The sequence below is a fragment of the Leptodactylus fuscus genome, chromosome 2, assembly GCF_031893055.1.
Source record: "Leptodactylus fuscus isolate aLepFus1 chromosome 2, aLepFus1.hap2, whole genome shotgun sequence".
NCBI classification, from domain to species: Eukaryota; Metazoa; Chordata; class Amphibia; order Anura; family Leptodactylidae; genus Leptodactylus; species Leptodactylus fuscus.
The window spans coordinates 156040895-156063116 of record NC_134266.1 but is presented as its reverse complement, the minus strand read 5'-3'; the positions used below and the strand labels follow the sequence as shown (position 1 = coordinate 156063116).

Genomic DNA, 22222 nt, shown 5'->3' with positions numbered 1-22222 from the left:
TACTAAAAGCTGTGTAAATTTACCATTGCAGAGCTTTTTTTTTTGCAAAGTGCTTTTCAGACAGACATCTACCACTAAATCTCAAAATCCGTTGCTCCTAACTTTCTATTACATTGTTGTATCAAAGATATAACACAGGATGTGTGTAGTGTTAGGAGAAAAACACAGACAGGGACAAAGGCAGAAGTCAAGGTAAAAGATACAAGTCATATACACATTAGAAGATCACATGGGTGAAACTATGTATACATGCAGATAGTTTTTATATGCCTGGCTTAAGGACCACAAAAAACTAGAAAAAAAAATTGACTTTGTACCTCAAAAATAGTATTATTGTTGTAAGGGTGTTTGGATTCTCGGACTTGCACTGCAGTTCCAGGCTCTTCCATGAACTGACAAGCTGTAAGTGCGACTGTGCCAAGCATAATCTCACTGCAGCCGCCTAGCACCTTCTGCAAGATCTAGAGGAAAAAGAAAAGTACACTTTAGAAGTCACTAGATAAAATGTCCAAATCACAAGCAACCAAGACTGTGTGACAGCTCAGATTATTGTTACTGGGAGGTGGTACACCCGTGTGAATAGGATTATTATCTTAACTGGGATTATGGTTTGATGATAAAAAGGAAAGGCTCTAATATACTGCCCTCCCCTCACGTCTTTCAGCCTACATTTGCAGTGAATAGTAGCACTCTTGCTTTCATCCAAGAGCTGAATAACCTTACAATCTTATTACTGTTCACAGCTACAGCATAAACCTCTACCTAACCATGTGCATGTGCCTGGCCCGTGGTAAAACGGCCTGGATGGCACATGAATAACATCTTTTGGACACCTGTGACTACATGGATCCATTCACATCATCTAGTGTGCCTTGGCCACAAAATGGATAGCATAGGTCCTGTCAAGAGTTTTATGCTAGGCTCACTGCTGCATACATGGTTCTGTGATCATAAATGGGTATGTATTTGAAGCAATAATGAAGAATTGGTCAGTGCGTTAGCAGAAAAATTCTGCTAGCACACTGCCAAAGCATACAGTCGTATCCATAGAGCCAAACAGCTGCAAGAAATCTCACAAAGCATTGAATGTTTCAGAATATATGGACTACTGCAACTCCTACTATACTGAGGCTGTTGGCAACTGCTGTCACGCAGGTCAGAGACCTCTCTAGGGACTTTCTATCAGGGTTGTGGGGAAGGTAGCTCTGTGAACTTCACTTCCAGGTGTACGGGGAGGGGGGGAAATGAGCTACTGAGCATGCTCAGGATGCTCAGTTCCCCTTTCAACTTCACAAGCGTACTGTACATGCGCAGTACACTCGCGAACTGCCATCGCCAAAAATGGCGCCGAAGCCTGTGCAGTAGCACTCCAGAGGGAAGCACTACTATGCAAGCGCGGGATTTGAAGCCATCACACCGGAAGAAGAGGACGCTGAAGGCGTGGAATAGCCAGGACCAGAGGGCGTTGCTGCAAGAAGAAAGAAGAGGTAGGTGTGCCAGAAGATGACGTCTGATGGCGCACGGTCAGGTTCAGGTATGATTTACATATATGTTTTTATAGTTCTATTTTAAAACGGGACGGGGGTCTAAAATAAGATTAGCAGTGCGTGAATAGCCTTTTTAAAGGCTATTCACACATATGTGGGGCTCATAGAGTAAAATTTTGCTGATAGAGCCCCTTTAAGTGGAAAAAAAAAGCATACCAATGATTTAAAAGGGAATAATAATTTCCCCACTGTCTTCTGTTACAAATTAGTCATATGGTTTATTAGAAAAACAGTATTAGTTCTTACTAATTATAAGGTTCCTAGGAATCCTCCATGTGATTACATCCTTATATAATCTGAGGAACTGTCATGGAGGAAGACTGGAGAAAATTAGACTCCACGTTGGCAGAGAAAAAAAAATTCTGAAAACTGTAAAATCCTTTACTGTAGGTTATATAAGTTGTTACACAGTGCTATAAAGCTTTTAACACCTACTGGGTACTTGAGCTATATTGTTAGCACCTTAACACAAGAGCCTTAATGATAAAATAGGAATCAAATTCTGTGAAGGTTAAAGTGGGTGTTTGAGTATAAAATTCAAGGTGTAAGAGGCCAACCTAATAATTCTGGGAAAAGTTCTGTGAGATGAAAAACAGACTAAGTACATCATGGCATAATAATAATACTGGTAAAAAGTCAATTAAACAGCAGGTAATGAAGATTCAGGCTTTACAGTGCCACTAGATAAAACACACCATTGTACCCATTATGAAATAAGTTCATTTGACTATATGTTTCTATGATCATAGATAACCCAAGGTTCACAGACTGAGTTGCATTTGCTGCATTGGTTAGTGCACAGCAGAAGTGATCATATTACTGGTACAAATATATATAATGTTAAGTGGAACTATTTTACTAAGAGCTGCAGTATATGAATTTTGTCTGACAATCAGTGGCGTAACTAGGAATGGCGGGGCCCCGTGGCGAACTCTTGACATGCCCCCCCCCCTCCCGACCGACACTGACGCCGAAGACCTCGACCAACTCCCTCCTATGCATTCCTGCGCGCTCTATTATGCTCCATAGTGGCCCCTGCACACAGTATTAAGATAAGATAAGATAAGATAATCCTTTAATAGTCCCACCTTGGGGAAATTTCAGCGTGTTACAGCAGCATAGTAATACAGATACAGGATAATACAGAGTAATATGTTACAGACGTAGACACAGATAAGCTGAGAAGAGAAGATATACTAGGATATACTATTATGTCCCTCAGTGGCCCCTGTACACAGCATTATCCCCCATAGTGGCCCCTCCACACAGTATTATCCCTCATAGTGGCTCCTCCACACAGTATTATGTCCCTCAGTGGCCCCTCCACACAGTATTATCCCTCATAGTGGCCCCTCCACACAGTATTATACCCCATAGTGGCCCCTGTACACAGTATTATCCCCCATAGTGGCCCTCCACACAGTATTATCCCTCATAGTGGCCCCTCCACACAGTATTATACCCCATAGTAGACCCTACACACAGTATTATACCCCATAGTGGCCCCTGTACACAGTATTATCCCCCATAGTGGCCCTCCACACAGTATTATCCCCCATAGTGGCCCCTACACACAGTATTATCCCCCATAGTAGACCCTACACACAGTATTATCCCTCATAGTGGCCCCTCCACACAGTATTATCTCCCATAGTGGCCCCTGCACACAGTATTATCTCCCATAGTGGCCCTCCACACAGTATTATCCCTCATAGTGGCCCCTCCACACAGTATTATCTCCCATAGTGGCCCCTGCACACAGTATTATCTCCCATAGTGGCCCCTGCACACAGTATTATCCCTCATGGTGGCCCCTCCACACAGTATTATACCCCATAGTGGCCCCTGTACACAGTATTATCCCCCATAGTGGCCCTCCACACAGTATTATCCCCCATAGAGGCCCCTACACAAAGTATTATCCCCCATAGTGGCCCCTACACACAGTATTATCACCCATAGTGGCCCCTGCACACAGTATTATCTCCCATAGTGGCCCCTGCACACAGTATTATCTCCCATAGTGGCCCCTGCACACAGTATTATCTCCCATAGTGGCCCCTGCACACAGTATTATCTCCCATAGTGGCCCCTGCACACAGTATTATGTCCCACTGTGGACACCCATAAACAATTATTATATTCTGGGGTCTTTTCAGACCCCAGAGTATAATAATCGGAGACCCAGGGGGAGAAAAACATTTAAAAAATCCTCTGTTACTCAACTATCGCACTGTCGGCCTCCGAAGTAGTCCATCTTCAATTACGTCAGACGTCACATGACCCGGGATGCAGGCCGGGGTCATGAGACATCAGGCGACTAGGCCGAAGCCTGGCCGGATCGTGGAGAGGTAAGTAACAGTGTTTTTTATGTTTCTTACCTCTCCCAGTCCGCTGATCATCATACTCGGGGGGGTCCAAAAAGACCCCCGAGTATAATGATAGCAGCAGTAGTGGCTCTCACCGGGCCCCTAAAGTCCCGGGCCCTGTGGCAGCTGCCTCTGCTGCTACGGCTGTAGTTACGCCACTGCTGACAATATTAGTTAGGCTTAGGCCTCCTTTACACTTAATTCTTTGGAAAAGAATATGCACATCTGTTTCCCAAGATGTAAATAGGGAAACAGTGCCTATTTATGCTGCCCTCTAGGGGAAGCTCCCTTAAACATCATGCCCAACTTTCCCACAAGCCTTTGCTGCAATGATGCAGGATTTTACCAAGTCAGTATCCCAGCTGTGGACAGCGCTGTTTCCATCTGATTGGATCTCATCAGCACAGCCTAGGGAGAACTGACTTGGCAGAGGCGAGAGGCTTCTAGACCAGATTATGGGGATATTGTCACTCCTTGAGGCGAGACCACCTGACTAGGTGGTCTCGCCTCAAGGAGTGACAATATCCCCATAACTTAATTCTTTTTGACATTTTTTGTTCACACAGCATTTTTGTTCTTATAATGAAATCTATGGAAAAAATGTGTCTGACTGCACAACAACATGGCTCCCTTTTGACAACAGGCTGGTAACACTTCTTAAACTAGGTTTCATCAGTCAACACAGCACTTCCATAAACTGTGAGATTTATGGGTATAAAACACAGGTATTAAGTACAAGGAAAAAATATTGTAATCATACTAAACAAATTCAATAACAATCAGTTTAAATTTTTTCCATTTTATAAACTGAACAGGAAAGACAATTTCTTGTCAAAATGATTTAAGGGTCAATGCACACTGAGTTTTTTAGCGAGGATTTTGGAGAGGAAAAAATCTGCTTCAGGAATTAGGAAATGGTTTTTTTGAAGCAGTTTTTGGAGCATTTTTTGAGGCACTTTTAGTGTTTGATTTTTTTTTTTTTTTTTTTAACTCCAGCACTGTATGGACCTTGAAAAAAAAAAATGCTAGCAGTTTTTGAAGCGGTCTTTGAAAAAAAAAAAAAAAAAAGGCAAATACCGCTAGCGGTTTTTCCACCTCCCATCGACTCCTGATTTTTGCAGGTGGAATCTGCCGGAAGAAAGGTCATGTTGCTTTTTTTTTTTCACTAAGAGAAAAAAAAAAAAAAAGCTAGCAGAATACATAGAACTCTATGGTGAGGCGTTTTTTTGGAGGCGGATTCTGACGCGGGTTCAGCATCAAAATCCTCGCCAAAAAACTCTGTGTGCATTGACCCTAACAGTTAAAACAGTATTTAAAAAACAAAAGCAAAACAAAACAAAATCTGTGTGAAATGGTGTTACCTTTTCCCACAGCTGCTTTTCCTCTAGGTGCATTAGCATGTTTAGGATGTAGGTGATATGTGCAGGTCCACTCAGCTCAAGGATGTCTTCATTCAATGGAACACCATCAGGCCATTCTGCCAACAGGGATGCCAGGACATGGCGGGCATATACGACAGCAGTAGCCTCATTTACATGATACAAGTAATCTCGGATTGCTATTTTGCTGCGGGAGTCAAGCTCTTTGCGGAGCAGGACAGAGCTTTTTGTGCGCCTTTGCTTGGCATAGCTGAGCTGAAGTTCACTTTCACTGGTTACAATGAGTTTTTGAGTGACTGGGTTGGATTCCTCTGTGGCCTTCTCACACTGCATTGGTTTCAGCTGTAAGAGAGAGAGTTTCAGGCAGAGTTGTCTTGTTTTCCATTTCAGGGATGAGTAGGTGCCTTAAATTGCAGGTGTGGGAAGCAAAGCTTTTTATACATTGTATCTCCATGCAAGACATTTAATTGACACTGCCTGGTTATTTTAGTTACATAAAATAATTCATGAGCATTTTTCAGCTAGATAAATAAACTACACAAAAATCTAAGCTATAAAGACAAGCATCAGAGTGAAATTAATGGTGCTTGGGTGTGAATATGTTTGGGTTTTGAGGATTTTCACAAACCCCATAACATTCATTACTATTAATTAGCAGGTTTTTTTTTTTTAATATACATAGGATAAAAGTCATACGTACAATATTAAGTAAAGCCAAACCCAATAAACATACCAGGCAAGGTGGAATAACCATATCTGTGTCTGTCACATTCGAGAGCTGCTCCTCTAATTTTTCAGATTTAGGGGGCTGCCATTTCCGTGCCATCTTTTTGACTTTTTCGTCAACCACAACAGTTTTTCCATCAAATCTTTGAGAAATAGAAAACAATCAGAGCTTGTTTTAATGGAACAATTTACTTTGTTGACTATTATTTTTGCTAATATATGTTGATATATAATTTCCAAGTTATAAACACACAATAAACAAAATATAAAAAAATAAAAATAAACGTCTTTAATTTAGAAAATATGAGGTCATACATGATGAGAAGACATTCTGTACGTAAAATAGTTCTCTCATATGTTACCTTTTATGAACTTTTTCAAGGAAAGAGTCTGTATTCTTCATTTCCATCTCATATATGGCACGAAGTATATGTAAAGGTACATTGTGAGACTCGTGAATTACCTGAAACCATAGAAAACAAGTGGTCTACTAAACAGGCCGAGAATGATCCTCCACACTTAAAGGTGTTATCCAAGAATTACAGTACTTAGGCAAGAGGCCAGGGAAGGTGAAACATTAAATAAATAAATCATATTCGTCTGCCCCTGGAAGTTGTAACTGCATTAGACCTAATGAAAGGAACTAATGATGTATGCAACTCACATCAACAGATCCTTTCCTTTGACCGCTGAGGCCAGTAATACATTTATTTGGCCAGTGACACATCCTTCATGTTTTGGGCTCTGCATTCCACCACACCGGATTAGAAATGAAACAGAGATACAATTGCAGTGTATACTCACACACAGACACACACACACATATAATTTGCCCAGTATAGTATAGTATAGTTTGCGCATGCACAGTTTAGTTACATGCCGGCTTTATTCCTCAGCCGTGTGCCTACTCTACTGTACTTGCCGGCTGTAATATGCATGCGTGGGCACCTCCATGTGCCAGACTTCCTTTTTGCAACATGTTTGCCATCCATGCATGCGCAATAGAACAGGAACACCGTATGTGCTGTACTGCACATCTCAGCGTGACGGCAGTATTGCACATGCATGGGCGACCGACACATGTAATGATGAGGAGGTGCTGTGCAGTTGGTTCCAGAAGCGGCATCCCAGGTCTGGATCTTAAAGCATGACCTGGTAAATATGATTGGGCGGTCACCTTGGTTCAGATATGGATTACACTGAGTCCCTGTAACGTCAGTGGAAATTTAAAAAAAATAAAAATTAAGCCTGGGGTTGTAGTATGAACTATGGGTTAACGAGGAGATACATAATTTGGAAATCATAATAAAAAAGCTAATTATTCTGGACAACTCCTTAACTTGTACTATGCACTTATAAACAGTTGTTTCACAACTGGAGGTATGCTTTAAGAGAATGTTAGGAGTGGCCTTTTGCAAATTGTTGTATTGAGGTTATAAGCCCCAAAAAGCTTAATCGGTGGATTCCAAAGATAGTATAATGTGCTTTTGCATTATAAAACAGATTTCATTGACAAATTGGCGCCAGGAACTTTTATAATTACTTTGGGTTTGGCTTACACGGTCTTACCTGAAAACATATTCTTGTAGCTTCATCAAGATCTTCAAATGGATCAGTTTTCTGCTGTGTTGTATCAACAGAGGGCGAATCCAAATCCTTGTCCTGGGCCTGCTTCTCAGAATGTGAAAGCTCTTTTTCAGACAAAGAATTTGTTTCTTTCTTTGATGAATACAGCATTATAGAGAGAATCTGTAAAATCACAAAAACATTTAAAAGTCCATACACCAGTAACTTTTCTAAAAATACTGCTAAACTTCTAATCTTATGCTCAAGAGCCAACATAATAATTAAAGTAATTAAAATATATGGTTTTTACAGTTTGTATATAACCCCTACTTAAACATAGTTGTAATTAGTGCTATATGCAAAAACTGTATAACTGGTTGAGGTCCAGCCTCTAGGGCTGCCACCAATACTGACAATGAAGTGAGGCTGATTCATAGATGCAGCTTCTTCACATTAATACTTCTCTTCTTCTTTCCCTGGCCAAACACTGCTTATGTGAACTGCAGCACAGCTCCATTCAAGTGAATGCGGTTGCCTGCCAGGTGGTGTGGACCATCACTTTGAGGTAAAAGGGGAAGTAACACTGAATCAGCTTAACAACCCTTCAAAAGGTCAACTCCTACGGCGCCACAATCATCATAAAGAGATCACATTGTCTGCTGATAACCTATCAACTTATCAGATGGCAATAAGAATCAATGGTGCTGTGTTCCCCAATGAAATAAGTGAGGAAAATGGATTTTTGTACTCACCGTAAAATCCTTTTCTCACTGTATTCATTGGTGGACAAAGCACCATAGGTATAGACCTGGCCAACTAAGAGGCTGAAACTATGAATAGCAAAAGAAGTCGACTCCACCTCCAGGCCAAACCCTCTATAAAGACACTGTGCTTAGTCAGTTTTTATTGCAGCAGTAGGAGAGACACAAATAACCAAAAAAGGCCCAGAGGCAGGGCAACAAGAAAACAAAGGTGGGATCTGTGTCCCCCAATGAAGACAATGAGAAAAGGATTTTATGGCGAGTACAAAAATCCAGTTTCCTTGCCTATTGCATTGGGGAACAGCACCATGGGATGTCCTAAAACAGTCTCAGAGGGTGGGAATTACACATCTGCAGCAGAATCTACAACCCAAGGTGGTATTGAAAGAGGCCACAGAATGGATCTGGTAGAACCTGGAAAAAGTGTTGAGAGGCCCAGATGGCAGCGTTGCAGACCTGGGTGGCATAAACCTGATGACAAAACTCTGAGGAGGCGCCTACAGGTCTCAAGGAAGAGCCGTCACATGTATAGGTGGCAGATGATCCCTGATAGCAGACTGAAACCTTGGAAACAGCCAGGCCCAAGCTAGGGCCCTCTGGGACAATGACAACGTGTCCGAACAATGGAAAGGGTCATTGAGACAAACAGACCCGGATTGCACAGACCAAAAAAGGAAGATATTGCTCAAGCGGAGAAAAAAAACCCCAAAAACGGTAAGACAGAAAGACCGGCGTCAGGTCGTGTCTGCCTCCTATGGACGCTAGGTTAAAGCTGACGAAGCACAGTGTCTGTGGAGAGAGTATAGCCCGACGGTGGAGCAAAATTCTTTTTGCTATTTATTTATTATGCTTACCTATATAACGCCATCATAATTCGCAGCGCTTTAAAAAACTGTCAATCACTGTCCTATATAGGGCTCACAATCTACATTTCCTATCAGTACATCTTTGCACTGTGGGAGGAAACCGAAGTACCTGGAAGAAGTCCACGCAAACATGGGGAGAACATAGCAGCTCCTTGCAGATGCTGTCCATGGCAGGATTTGCACCCAGGACTCCAGCATTGCAAGGCTGCAGTGCTAACCACTGAGCCACCGTGCTATTCCTAGTGTCAGTTGCCTAGTTTAATTAAAGAGGACCTTTCATGTCCTCTGACACATGTGGTTTTATATACCGCTAGAAAGACGACAGTGCGCTGAATTCAGTGCACTGCCGGCTTTCCAGTTATGTGCCCCAGGGGAAGAGCTACCGGTGCCGTTACTGATAGCTCTTCAGTGTCAGAAGGGCATTTCTGACAGTCTGTTAGGAACGCTCCTCCTGACAATAGAGTCCATAGTGCTGTACTGTCAGATAGGGCGTTCCTCACTGCCCAGGAATGACGCTGAGCGGGGAGGAATTCTCCCTCCCCTTGCTGACAGTACTCATCCATGGACTAATACTGGAGGGGTGTTCCTCACGACTCAGCGTCATCGCTGGGCAGTAAGATAAGCCACCTCTGACAGTATAGCACTATGGACTCCACTGTCAGGAGGGGCGTTCCTCACAGACTGTCAAAAAATCCTTCTGACACTGAAGAGCTATCAGTAACAGCACCATAAGTCTTCTCCCGGGGCACATAACAGGAAAGCTGAAAGTGCGCTGAATTCAGCGCACTGTCGGCTTTCTAGTGATATATATAACCGCGTGTGCCCGAGGACATGACGGGTCCTCTTTAAGCAGGATGTTTATTTAGGTCATAGTCACCCATCCCTAACATGACACCGGTTATTCTAATTCTGTGTAACAGCCTTTATTATAGTCTGCTCTATAATCCATAGGTCAGTCTTGACTCTGCAAGCTTTAGATACCCCATGCCCCACCAATTTCTTAATGTAAAGCCTGTGGATGGCGCTTGAAGTAAGTAGATCTGCTTTGATTGAAGTAGTATGTAAAGAGCTGTTGTGATACTGTGATTGCAGTAATACATAGAAGATATGTGCTTAATAATGTGCGTGGGACTAGCCTGACTGTCCTGTGGACAAATGCTAGAAGGATTGGGGTGTCATATCATAAAAAAAAAAAAAAAAACACACACACACACGTCACATCCTTGGTTATGGACAAATCATAATCAGAAAAAAGTTATAATTACATGTATCTAGTGAATACACATGAATTATAGAATATGCACATAAACATTGTAGAAAGTTTCTTGTGTACACAGAACAAGTTATACCTCTAAATCACGAAGAAGCCATGTTTTACTGAAACCAGTTCCTTTGCTACATTTTCTCACCAGTAACTTTAATAGCCCAGATTGAATAAATGCAGACTGAATTTCTTCAAAATCATGATTCTGCAAAATTAAAATGATAAAATGAGTCAAAAAGCGGATGAACATAGCTGTGTACAGGTCAAATAAGTCAGATCTGTATGGTTAAAAAACTTGGGATCTTGTGAGATCTACAAAACTACATATACAATGAGGTGAAATACATAGCTCATGCTCACCCTTACTGAGAACACATGGACAAAATGGGGGAATAAGAGTTAAATTAACGTTCAACCGACACACAAAGCACATGGCTACCTTAGCTACAAGATGGTATCCAAAATCCTAATGACACAATGGGAAACCTTTATTAAAAGGAATTTAAAAAGAAATCCTTTATTTTATTTAAAGGGATTCTACCACTAAAACACATTTTTTTCTAGTTACCACGTCGGAATAGCCTTTAAAAAGGCTATTCGTCTCCTACCTGTGGAAGTGCTCTCCGCCGCGCCGTTCGTTCAAAATACCGGTTTGTACCGGTATGCTAATTAGTTCTCTCGCAGCGATGGGGGCGTCCCCATTGCAGCTCGAAAACCGACCGCAGCGCCACCTCTCTGGTCTTCGGTGTCCTCCCCTTGCTTCTTCAGCGTCTGTCGGACGCCTGCGCAGTACGCTCTGTTCGGCGAAGATTGCTGCATGTACTGCGCATTCGCGAAATTGCGGTCCCAGCCATAGTGCGGGCACCGCAATTTCGCGCATGTGCAGTACGTTCGGCAATCTTCGCCGAACAGAGCGTACTGCGCAGGCGTCCGACAGACGCTGAAGAAGCAAGGGGAGGATACAGAAGACCAGAGAGGCGGCGCTGCAGTCGGTTTTCGAGCTGCAATGGGGACGCCCCCATCGCTGCTCCTGCGATGGGGACGCCCCCATCGCTGCGAGAGAACTAATTAGCATACCGGTACAAACCGGTATTTTGAACGAACGGCGCGGCAGAGAGCACTTCCACAGGTAGGAGACGAATAGCCTTTTTAAAGGCTATTCCGACATGGTAACTAGAAAAAAATGTGTTTTAGTGGTAGAATCCCTTTAACATGTCTACAGATAGGTTTATCTACAAACCAACATATTTCAATTTGTAGACAATTAAAATCTAAATGTTTCTGCAATTATAATTTATAAAGTACTTTAGAGAATATTAAAGAGAGTATCAATGTCTGTAATCATGTTATTGGTGACAAGTCTGTTGTTTTGATCGGTCACCAATGGATATGGTCTGGAATAGAAACCCAGCTATGATTTCCTTATTGTGGACAGCTTATCAGACAGGGACACTACCGTATTTTGCGGACTATAAGGCGCACCGGACTATAAGGCGCATTGCCCATGAGTGCCTTATAGTCCTGCCTAGGTCCATATATAAGGCGCACCAGACTATAAGGCGCACCGGACTATAAGGCGCACCGGACTATAAGGCGCAGCGCTGTCCGGTGCGCCTTATATGTGATGGAAAGCGGCGGCACGCCGATTTTGCCGTTGGCCGCTTAACCCCCCACGTGCCAGCCGCTTCTATTCATTTCAGTGGCACGCTTCCATTGAAATGAATGGAAGCGCTCGGCACGCGAGGAGTTAAAGGGATTCTACCATTAAAAAGTTCTGTCCTCTTAACCACGTCGGAATAGCCTTAAAGGCTATTCGTCTCCTACCTTTAGCCAGCGCCGCCTTCTTCCTCAGCTGCGTCCGCCCCTTCTGTGTTGTTTTCTTTGGGCCTCATGGATGACGCATGCGCAGTCGGCTCTAACAGGCTCTCGCAGCCAGAGCCGACTGCGCATGTGTCATCCATGAGGCCCATAGAAGACGACACAGAAGGGGAGGACGCAGCTAGGTAGGAGACGAATAGCCTTTAAGGCTATTCCGACGTGGTCAGAGGAAAGAACTTATTTTAATGGTAGAATCGTTTGAAGCGGCAGGCAGACTTTGCCGGCGGCGGTCGCTTCCATACATTGCAATGGGAGCGCGCTATTCAAATAGTATTCGCGCATCTCTAACTTCAATTGTAAGAAGTTACAATTGAAGTTAGAGATGAACGAATACTATTTGAATAGCGCGCTCCCATTGCAATGCATGGAAGCGGCAGGCAGACTTTGCCGGCGGCCGCCGCTTAACTCCTCGTGTGCCGCCGCTTCCATATATAAGGCGCACTTACGATTTCTGAGGAAATCGTAGGATTTTATGTGCGCCTTATAGTCTGGAAAATACGGTACATATATGAGAAGATAATCCAGCCTCCGTAAGGAAATCATGACTGGGTTTCCGAACATAGAAAGTTCTTGCATTCATGGTTATATTGGCAACCAGTCGAAACAACAGACTGTCTCCACTAAGATGCTTAGAGAAAATTTTTACAGCTCTATAAAATATTTTAAGTTTCTGGGACTATTCTTTAATAGTGCAAGCTAATATCAGAAAGGTATATGATATTGAGGAAAATACTATTCTTGTCTTGTAACCAATTTATTTGCAGGTTAGGATAATAATAATAATATTCTAAACAAAATAAAATCCTATGTCCTCCCAGTGCATGCTGAATGCTTGGTATTACATGGAAAACAAGTCAGAATTTAAACAAAGGTTATACTTTAAAAGGAAATTGAAGCTCAGTCCTGGTCTCGTTATGGGGTGTCCTTGTCGGACTTATACGTGCAGGGAGTCTTCGTCACGTTTGACTCTCTGCACTCCTCCCGTGGGATTCCCCGCCATCAATTCTTCTGCTTCCTTCAAATACGCCATGCCCTCTCCTCTCTATTCCCCACCCAGCCTAGTGCTATCTCTGAATACCCACTGATTGGTGTGCTGCGTTCTCAGGGTCCAGGAGGCCTGATCTCTGTTCTTTATGACCATTTGATTCACGTGAAGGTGTCCCTGACAGAGGCCCCGGCCCTGACGCGTTGGCGCACCAATATTCCCGAACTAACGGATGAGACGTTTCAGGATGTTTTGGAGTCTCCTCTGTATGTTTCGCCCTCGGCCAATAATAAGCTGATCCAAATCTTTATTTTACATCAGTGCTACCTGACTCCAACCCGCCTTCATAAGATGGGTCGCTTGCCAGGCCCGGGCTGCCTCCGATGTCCGCATCCTCATGCAGACTTCTGGCACATGATGTGGTCTTGTCCGATTATACAGACCTTCTGGAGGGGGGTGGTTGATCTACTGATAGATGTTCTTGACCGCCCTGTCCCGTTTTCTCCTGAAGTTTGTCTATTCGGTGTATTGAATGAGGAGTTATGGCCACATCACACCCGGATTTCTCTTCGGGAATGTTTATTCTATGCCATGAAGGCCACCGCCTTGCGGTGGATGGCCCCACGTCCCCTGTCGGTGTCTCAATGGCAGAAACTGGTTAACTCCATTCTCCCATTTAACCGGTTAAGGACCAGGCCCAAAAGTATGTTAAAGACCAGGCCTCTTTTTTCAAAACTGACATGTGTCACTTTAAATGGCAATAACTTTGAGACACTTTAACTTACACAAATGAATTTGAGATTGTTTTCTTGTAACACATTATACTTCATGTTAGTGGTAAACACTAATCAATATTTTTGCATTTATTTATAAAAAAACTAGGAAATTTGATGGAAATTTGAAAAAAATTGCAATTTTCAAAATGTGAAATTATCTGCTTTTCAGGCAGATAGTCATACCATCCAAATACATGAATAAATATTATCTCCCATATCTCTGCTTTATATTGGCATCATATTTTGATTGTCTTTTAATTTATTTTGGACGTCACAAGGCTTACAAGTGTAACAGCAATTTTCCAGATTTACAAGAAAATTCTCCAAACCAATTTTTTAGGGACCACTTCAGTTCTGAAAGTAATTATAAAGGCCTGTATAATAGAAACCCCCATAAATTACCCCATTTTCAAAACTGCACCCCTCAAATTATTCAAAACAGCATTTGGGATGTTTGTTAACCCTTTAAGCATTTCATAAGAATAAAAATAATATGGCAGTGAAATTTAGACATTTCATTTTTTTTCACTAATACATTCATTTAGACCCAAAATTAACACATTCACAAAGGGTTGAAGGAGAAAATGCATCTGACAGTTTATTGTGCAATTTCTCCCGTGCACAGAAATACCCCACATGTGGGTGTAAACTGATTTTTGGGCACACGGCAGTGCATGGAAGGGAAGGAGCGACACTGGGTGTTTGAACAGCAGATTTTGCTGGAATAATTTTCAGCGCCATGCCTTATTTGCAGAGACCCTAGAGTACCAAAACAATGGAAACCCCCCAAAAGTGACCCCATTTTAGAATCCACACGCCTCACAGAATTCATCAAGGGGTATAGTCAGCATTTAGACCCTACAGTTGTTTCACAGATTTTACTAACATTGGGATGTGTAAATGAAAAATTACTAAAATGTCACTTTATCTCCAAAGTTTTCATTTTCACAAGGGGTTAAAGGAGTAAAAGCCCCCCACAGTTTGTTAAACAATTTCTCCTGAACACGGCAATACCCCATATGTGGCTATAATCTGCTGTATGGGAACATGGCGGGGCTCAGAATGGAAGGAGCGCTATTTGGCTTTTGGATGGCAGATTTTGCTGGAATAATTTTAGGTGCCATGTCGCATTAGCAGAGCCCCTAGAGTACCAATACAGTGGAAACCCCCTAAAAGTGACCCCATTTGGGAAACTATACCCCCCACAGAACATATTAAAGGGTAGAGTGAGCATTTTGACCCTACAGCTGTTTCACAGATTTTATTAACATTGGGCCATGAAAATGAAAAATTACTTTTTTTTCCAACAAACTGTCAATTTAGCCCCAAATTTTTAATTTTCACAAGAGGATAAAGGAGAAAAAGCTCCATAAAGTTCGTTACACAAATTCTGCTGAACACAGAAATGCCCCATATGTGGTCATAATCTGCTGTATGGGTACATGGTGGGGCTCAGAATGGAAAGAGGGCTATTTGGCTTTTGGAGGGCAGATTTTGCTGGAATATTTTTCAGGTCCCATGTCGCATTTGCAGAGCCCCTAAAGTACCAATACAGTGGAAACCCCCTATAAGTGACCCCATTTTGGAAACTACACCCCTCACAGAATTTGTCTAGGGGTAGAGTGAGTATTTTGGCCTCACAGGTGTTTCACAGATTTTATTAACATTGGGACGTGAAAATGAAAAATTACTTTTTTTCCCAATAAATCGTCCATTTAGCGCCATAGTTTTAATTTTGCAAATAGTTTAAGAATTAAAAGCCCCCCACAGTTTGTTACACAATTTCTTCTGAACACGGCAATACCCCATATGTGGCCAAAATCTGCTGTATGGGTACATGCTGGGGCTCAGAATGGAAAGAGCGCTATTTGGATTTTGGAGGGCATATATTGCTGGAATAGTTTTGAGGTGCCATGTCGCATTTGCAGAGCCCCTAAAGTATCAATACAATGGAAACCCCTCAAAAGTGACCCCATTTTAGAAACTACACCTGTCAAGGAATGTATCAAGGGGTATTATCATTTTGAGCCTAAAATGCTTCCCAAAAATTAATGTACAAAATGAAAATTGAAATTTTTAAAAATATGCCATTTCGGTGCCCAATACGTTGCACCCACTTTGTGTTGTCAGAGACCTGCACTCCTAAAACTATTAAGTGGGCCATCCCGGGGGTCAAAAAATTATATATGTGGGTGTAAACTGCTGCTTGGGCACACAGCAGGGCTCAGAAGGGAAGGACCACTGTGCGTTTTAGCTTTTGGGATACAGATTTAGAGGGACCCTCTGGGCGCCATGATGTTTTTGCAGAGCCCTGGAGGTTCCAGTAAACTGGAATTCACCAAGAAGTGACCCCATTTTGTAGGGGCAATTTTAGGGTCTCTGCAAATGTGACGTGGTGTCCAAAAACGAAGAATCTAAATCTGCACTCCAAAAGCACATATTGCTCCTTCACATCTGCACCCTGCTGGGTACCCAAATAGCAGTGTATGCCCACATGTATGACACTGGTGTACCCCGGATAACGTACTTAATGCCATATGTGGGTAGAAATGGCTGTTTGGGCACAACCGGGGACAGAAGGGAAGGAGCGCTATTTTGGTTTTTGGAGCACAGTTTGGTTTTTTTTGCCACTTTTGCAAAGCCCCTGAATTGCCAATAAAGTGGAATCCGCAGACATGTCACCCTATTTTGGACACTACCCCACTGATGGGATTTATCAAGTGGTGTAGCGAGAATTTTTAACCCTTGAGTGTTGCATTTATTTAGTTTCCAGAAATGAAATCGCAACTGATAGAGAAGTTAAAAATGAAAATTTTACAGATTTGCCATTTCAGTGTGCAACATGTTGTGCCCGACTTATGTCAGCAGAGACCCTCCAAAAACTGTTAAACGGGTATCCCGGGCACAACAGCTTTTAGAGCGTTCATCTCTGATACAAGGTGGGCACAACATATTACGCACTGAAAGGACGTATTCCTGGAAAAATGGTCATTTTCACCTCTCACAATCCACTACAGTTATAGTTATATATATAAAGTTATAGCAACACTTGGGGGTTAAAAATGCTCTCTGTACCCCTGGATAAATCCTTCAGGGGTGTAGTTTCCAAAATAAGGTAATTTATCAGGGGATTCCAAATTACTGGCGTTTCAGCTCTACAAAAGTGTCATGGCATCCAAAAACCAAACCGTCTGTGCTCCAAAAACCAAATGACCCTTCTTCCCTTCTGTGTCCGGCTGTGCCCTAGTATCAGTTTATACCCACATATGACATTATGTCCGTTATCCGGGGGTACACCAGTGTCATACATGTGTCATACATGTGTCATAAACTGCAGTTTGGACGTACAGCAGGGTGCAGAAGGGAAGGAGCGCTATGCGGCTTTTGGAGTACAGATTCAGATGTTTGGTATCTGGACGCCATGTCATGTTTGTAGAGCCTGTAAGGTACCAGAAAAGTGGATTCCATGGGGTACCAGGAGTGACCCCATTTTGAAAACTGCACCCCTCAAAGAATTTATCAGGGGGTGTAGTGAGTATTAGTATCCCGGACGTGACTGCACAGCGGATGGCGAAGAGGGAATGTATAAGCTGTGCGGAGGACATTGCAAACACCAAATTCCCTACTATGTCCCAGTAGCTCCTATGATTGGGGGAGTCACTCTGGGGGTCACTTCTGGTGTCTGTTCCCTCATAAGCTGTAAATCTGGGGTGTCCCCTGATATCCGCTCACACAGCTTATATATTCCCTACATGACGCACCCAGTTGTGTTCTAATAATTTGGCGATTTTTGAGGGTTTTTGTCTTCACATTGTGAGATGCTATATTTTCTTTATGTTTCTGGTGACGCGGCCATATAAGGGCTTATTCTTTGCGGGATGAGATGCATTTCGTAATGACACCATTTTTGGGTGTCTACATCTTATTGAATACATTTTATTAACCCTTTTTTGCAGGATTTAAAAAAAAAAAAATCAATCCTGGCATTGAGTTTTACTTTTTTAATTTTGCGCCATGCAGCGTACAGTATAAGTAACATGTTCCCTTTATTCTGCGGGTCGGTACGGTTACGGCGATACCTCATTTATAGTATTTTTTTATGTGTTACTAGTTCTGCAGAGGAAAAACACATTTGGGGACATAAATCAATGTTTTTTGCATCGCATCTTCTAAGAGGCGTAACATTTTTATTTTTCGGTTGACAGAGTTGGTTGAGGGTTTATTTTTTGCGGGACAACCTGCGCTTTTTATTGGTACTGTTGTCGGATGCATATGACTTTTTGATCACTTTTTATAGCATATTTTGTATGGTGAGATGGCGAAAAATCATTACTTCCGGCGAGTTTTTTCCGTTTTTTTTTTTCCGGCGTTCGCCGTGTACATTAAATATTATTTCCGTTTTATTGTACAGATTGTTACGGACGCGACAATACCAAATATGCATTGTTTTTATTACTTTTGAGTTCTTTTTTTATATAATTCATTTTCTATTGAGAAAAAGGGATTTTTGGGCTTTATAACTTTATTAATTTTTTTTCATACACTTCATTTTATTTTTTTTACATTTTTTTTTACTTTTTCATGTGTCCATTTAGGACACTTCAATCAGCAATACTTTGCTGATATAGAATGCCATGTGAGACACAGCCTGCAGGTGTCCCACATGGCATTCCGTAGCAGGATGTCAGGCTGTGTAGACGCACAGCCTGACATCAGAAGGTCCTGGCAGGATCACCAGGTATGTGGGGGCTCCGGGCAGTCTGGGGTCACTGGCCAGACCCCAGACTACCTTTTACTGCTATCGGCACCCTCCGATCTCGCCGCGGGGGGTGCCGATCAGCTTCAATTGTCGGCGGATGCCTTTCGATCGCGCCGTGATGTTTCACGGCGCGATCGAAAGGGTTAAAACTTCCAGTCGGACTCAGTTCCGACTGGACGTTATGGAGGAAGGGGTTAGGTGTTAGTAACACCTAACCCCTGTCCCCCCCGCACCCCTCCCCCCGCCAGAAAGGTACCTAAAGGCCGGACGTATTTCGGCAATAGTCCGGTCTTTAGGTACCAGCACATGAGGCCGTAAATTTACGTACGGCGGTCCTCATGTGGTTAACCAAATCATTTATAAAGGTAGGGGCTGCCCTCAGAAATTTATTAAAGGGGCTCTATCAGCAAAATAATGCTGATAGAGCCCCATATATGCGTGCATAGCCTTTAAAAAGGCTATTCAGGCACCGGTAAAGTTACATTAAACTAACCCCCCCCCCCCCCCCGTTTTAAAATAATAACCTAAAAAAGAATGTGCTCTACTTACGGATCGTGCACGCTGGGCGGGCATTCAGGGTGTGTCTTCATCTTCTTCTCCGCCTCTTTTTCCTCCGATGTCCTCCGGTCCCGTCCTCCTCCGGCGCTTGCTCGCGGACACTGATAAAAAAAATAGCCTGGGCGCATGCGCAGTAGCACGTGGCTTCTACTACGGCTACTGCGCATGCGCCCAGGCTATTTTTTTTTTTTTTATCAGTGTCCGCGAGCAAGCACCGGAGGAGGACGGGACCGGAGGACATCGGAGGAAGAAGAGGCGGGGAAGAAGATGAAGAGACACCCTGAATGCCCGCCCAGCGTGCACGTTCGGTAAGTAGAGCACATTCTTTTTTAGGTTATTATTTTAAAACGGGGGGGGGGTAGTTTAATATAACTTTACCGGTGCCTGAATAGCCTTTTTAAAGGCTATACACGCATATGTGGGGCTCTATCAGCATGATTTTGCTGATAAAGCCCCTTTAAGGTTTGGGGAGCATGGTGTAGTTCTTCAATTACCCAATACTCTGCCCCCTCACTGCGCTCAGCGCTTGATGCCTTTACGGGTTGAGAATGATTACCATCGGATGGAGCTGTGATCCCACTTGTGCTTGTATAATGTATGAATGATGACATCGGGCTACTTTGTTCTTTGTTCTATCCTTCTGTTTATGGAGCAGGCTTCGCCTGGTCGGGATGGTGCTGTGGTAGATCTTTCGTTATTTGTTTAAGCCTTTTTGCTGTACCTTATTATGTACCTTGTACATATGCATACTCCAGACTGTATTGTGTCTATTGTTATATCTTTTTCAATAAAACGAGTTTAAAAGGAAATTGAAGTAATTGCCCCTAGCACCGACCAGATACTTCACTATACCAATGTACTAATTCCAAGAAGTCTCCTATTTACCAAAGCTCTCAGAAAAGGATTTTTTTTTCCCAAACACATACTTCACTTGGAATGTCCTCAATTAGTTAGCGTCCATGTATTAAAATAGCAAAATTTACCTTAAGACTTTTATATAACCCCTTTAAAGCAAGTGACAGGACCCACGTTGCTTCAACGGCTTCTGCACAGCTGTTGTCCAAGTTTGACTGTAGGAGGTGGCGGGAAATGGAGGCAAAGTGTTGAAGATATTTCTTAAGATATCCTTGTGTAAACTGTCCATCACAGTCAGTATTATGCACAAGTTGATAATCTTTCACTGGGATGAGAGATGGACAATAATTATGAAAACTACTTCGACATAACTACAATCACAAGCACTAACTATTTCCTATCTAACTGTTCAAAATAGTTTATGTGACCTTCCCTGTCTAAAGTAAAAATTTGAATATACATGCAAAAGTACAGTAAAAAAAAACTTGGTGCCCTCCTTCTGAAAAATGCTGCTGTGGTCTGTCCATTCCAGAGTCTGGTTTACATGTCCCATCTCAGTTTTAGACTATGTACAATATGTTCCAAATGTCCAAGACAAAACCACCATGTGTAAATGTTAGATGAAGTCAAGAACCATCTCCCACAGGAGGCGAATCACATGGCCATGATCATCATTAAGGGTCCCTCATCCCACTAGGATCCAGCATTTACCCAGGGAAAAGAGTCTTCGACTTTCACAGGGACAGATTCACCAATACTGTCTAAGGCTGGTGGCCATTTATCCACCCTTTTGGTCCTTAGCTGTCACATGACCAGCAACCAGGCTATCTAAAACTATGGGAGGATTTTTTGTCCAGAAGTCACATTGTGCTGTCTTATGCCGTACACAGCGGATGTTTTTACTGGATTTGAATAAAATTAATCTTTGATTATAACTTGTCTGGATGCTGGAACATTCACTTTTTCAGCTATATTGCACATGGAGCCAGCCGTAGCATTATTCAGTGCATGGACTTTTGAAAACATGCTACTACCATATGTAGGGGCTTGGTGAGCTGGCATCTTTTTTGTACATGACAAACTAACGTATTTGGTAATCACAGACATATATCATACTTACCGGTTTTGCGCTTTCTTGTTTTGATGTCAACAACTACAGCTCTGTTTTTCTCAGTGAAATGCTTTAATATAATCACATCATGGGGCTCTTTGGCATTATCTATATATACAGATCGTGTTCCCATGCACAGTACCTATAGTGAAAGACATACAGAGATAAGGCATGTAAACAAATTGCTTCACAGCGAAGTGGCAGCAAGTGTGTTGCAGTATTTAGAGGAAGGGCAGATAAAGATGATGGAAGCTGCAGCCGAGGGCCTCAGTGGTGGCTGCTTCCCTGGGGCCTGTGATTGGCTGCAGTGGTCACTTGGCACGGACCTATATACAGATTACTGGACCTACCAACTACTGGAAACGGAGGCACAGGGAGAGAAGAGAAAGTTTTTTGGGATTTTTTTTTATGTTTATGGGTCCCACCGCAGCACAAACTATTTAAAACCAATGTTGAATACCTTTTTTAAGTTGTTTATATTTGATAATATTTCTATTGCTGCTGTAACTGAAGCATTTATGCCTAAAGCTGAAGAGTGAAAAAATATTCAAAATGGTCAAGAGAAAAGAGAATACAGTAAGAAAAAACACCGACAAACATACATATAATTGTAGGTACCAAAACTGGATAGCCACTAAAATATAACTGTATAACTTCACAACCTCTTGTTATTGCTCTACTGCATTAACTATAAAAAATAAGCAGATTTTCTGCCAGTTTGTGTACACCGCTTCTACACAGATCTAGGTGTCTACATGTTACAGACTACAAAATGAAATTTTTTAAAGGTTTGCACGCCATTTCATTCAGTGGTCTTTAGGA

The 22222-nt window shown here is 42.5% G+C and overlaps 1 protein-coding gene across 1 annotated transcript in view; it reads right to left on the bottom strand.

Moving 5' to 3' along the window:
- ZZEF1 (zinc finger ZZ-type and EF-hand domain containing 1) overlaps positions 1-22222 on the bottom strand; it is an 88915-nt gene that overhangs the window by 6641 nt on the left and 60052 nt on the right. Inside the window, exons 42-49 of the mRNA XM_075264845.1 lie at positions 21410-21542; positions 20418-20614; positions 10564-10683; positions 7591-7770; positions 6384-6484; positions 6029-6164; positions 5278-5637; positions 318-461 (exon numbers count right to left, since the gene is read on the bottom strand). Coding sequence (XP_075120946.1) covers positions 318-461; positions 5278-5637; positions 6029-6164; positions 6384-6484; positions 7591-7770; positions 10564-10683; positions 20418-20614; positions 21410-21542 — 1371 coding nt within the window. The remainder of the gene's footprint in view (positions 1-317; positions 462-5277; positions 5638-6028; positions 6165-6383; positions 6485-7590; positions 7771-10563; positions 10684-20417; positions 20615-21409; positions 21543-22222) is intronic.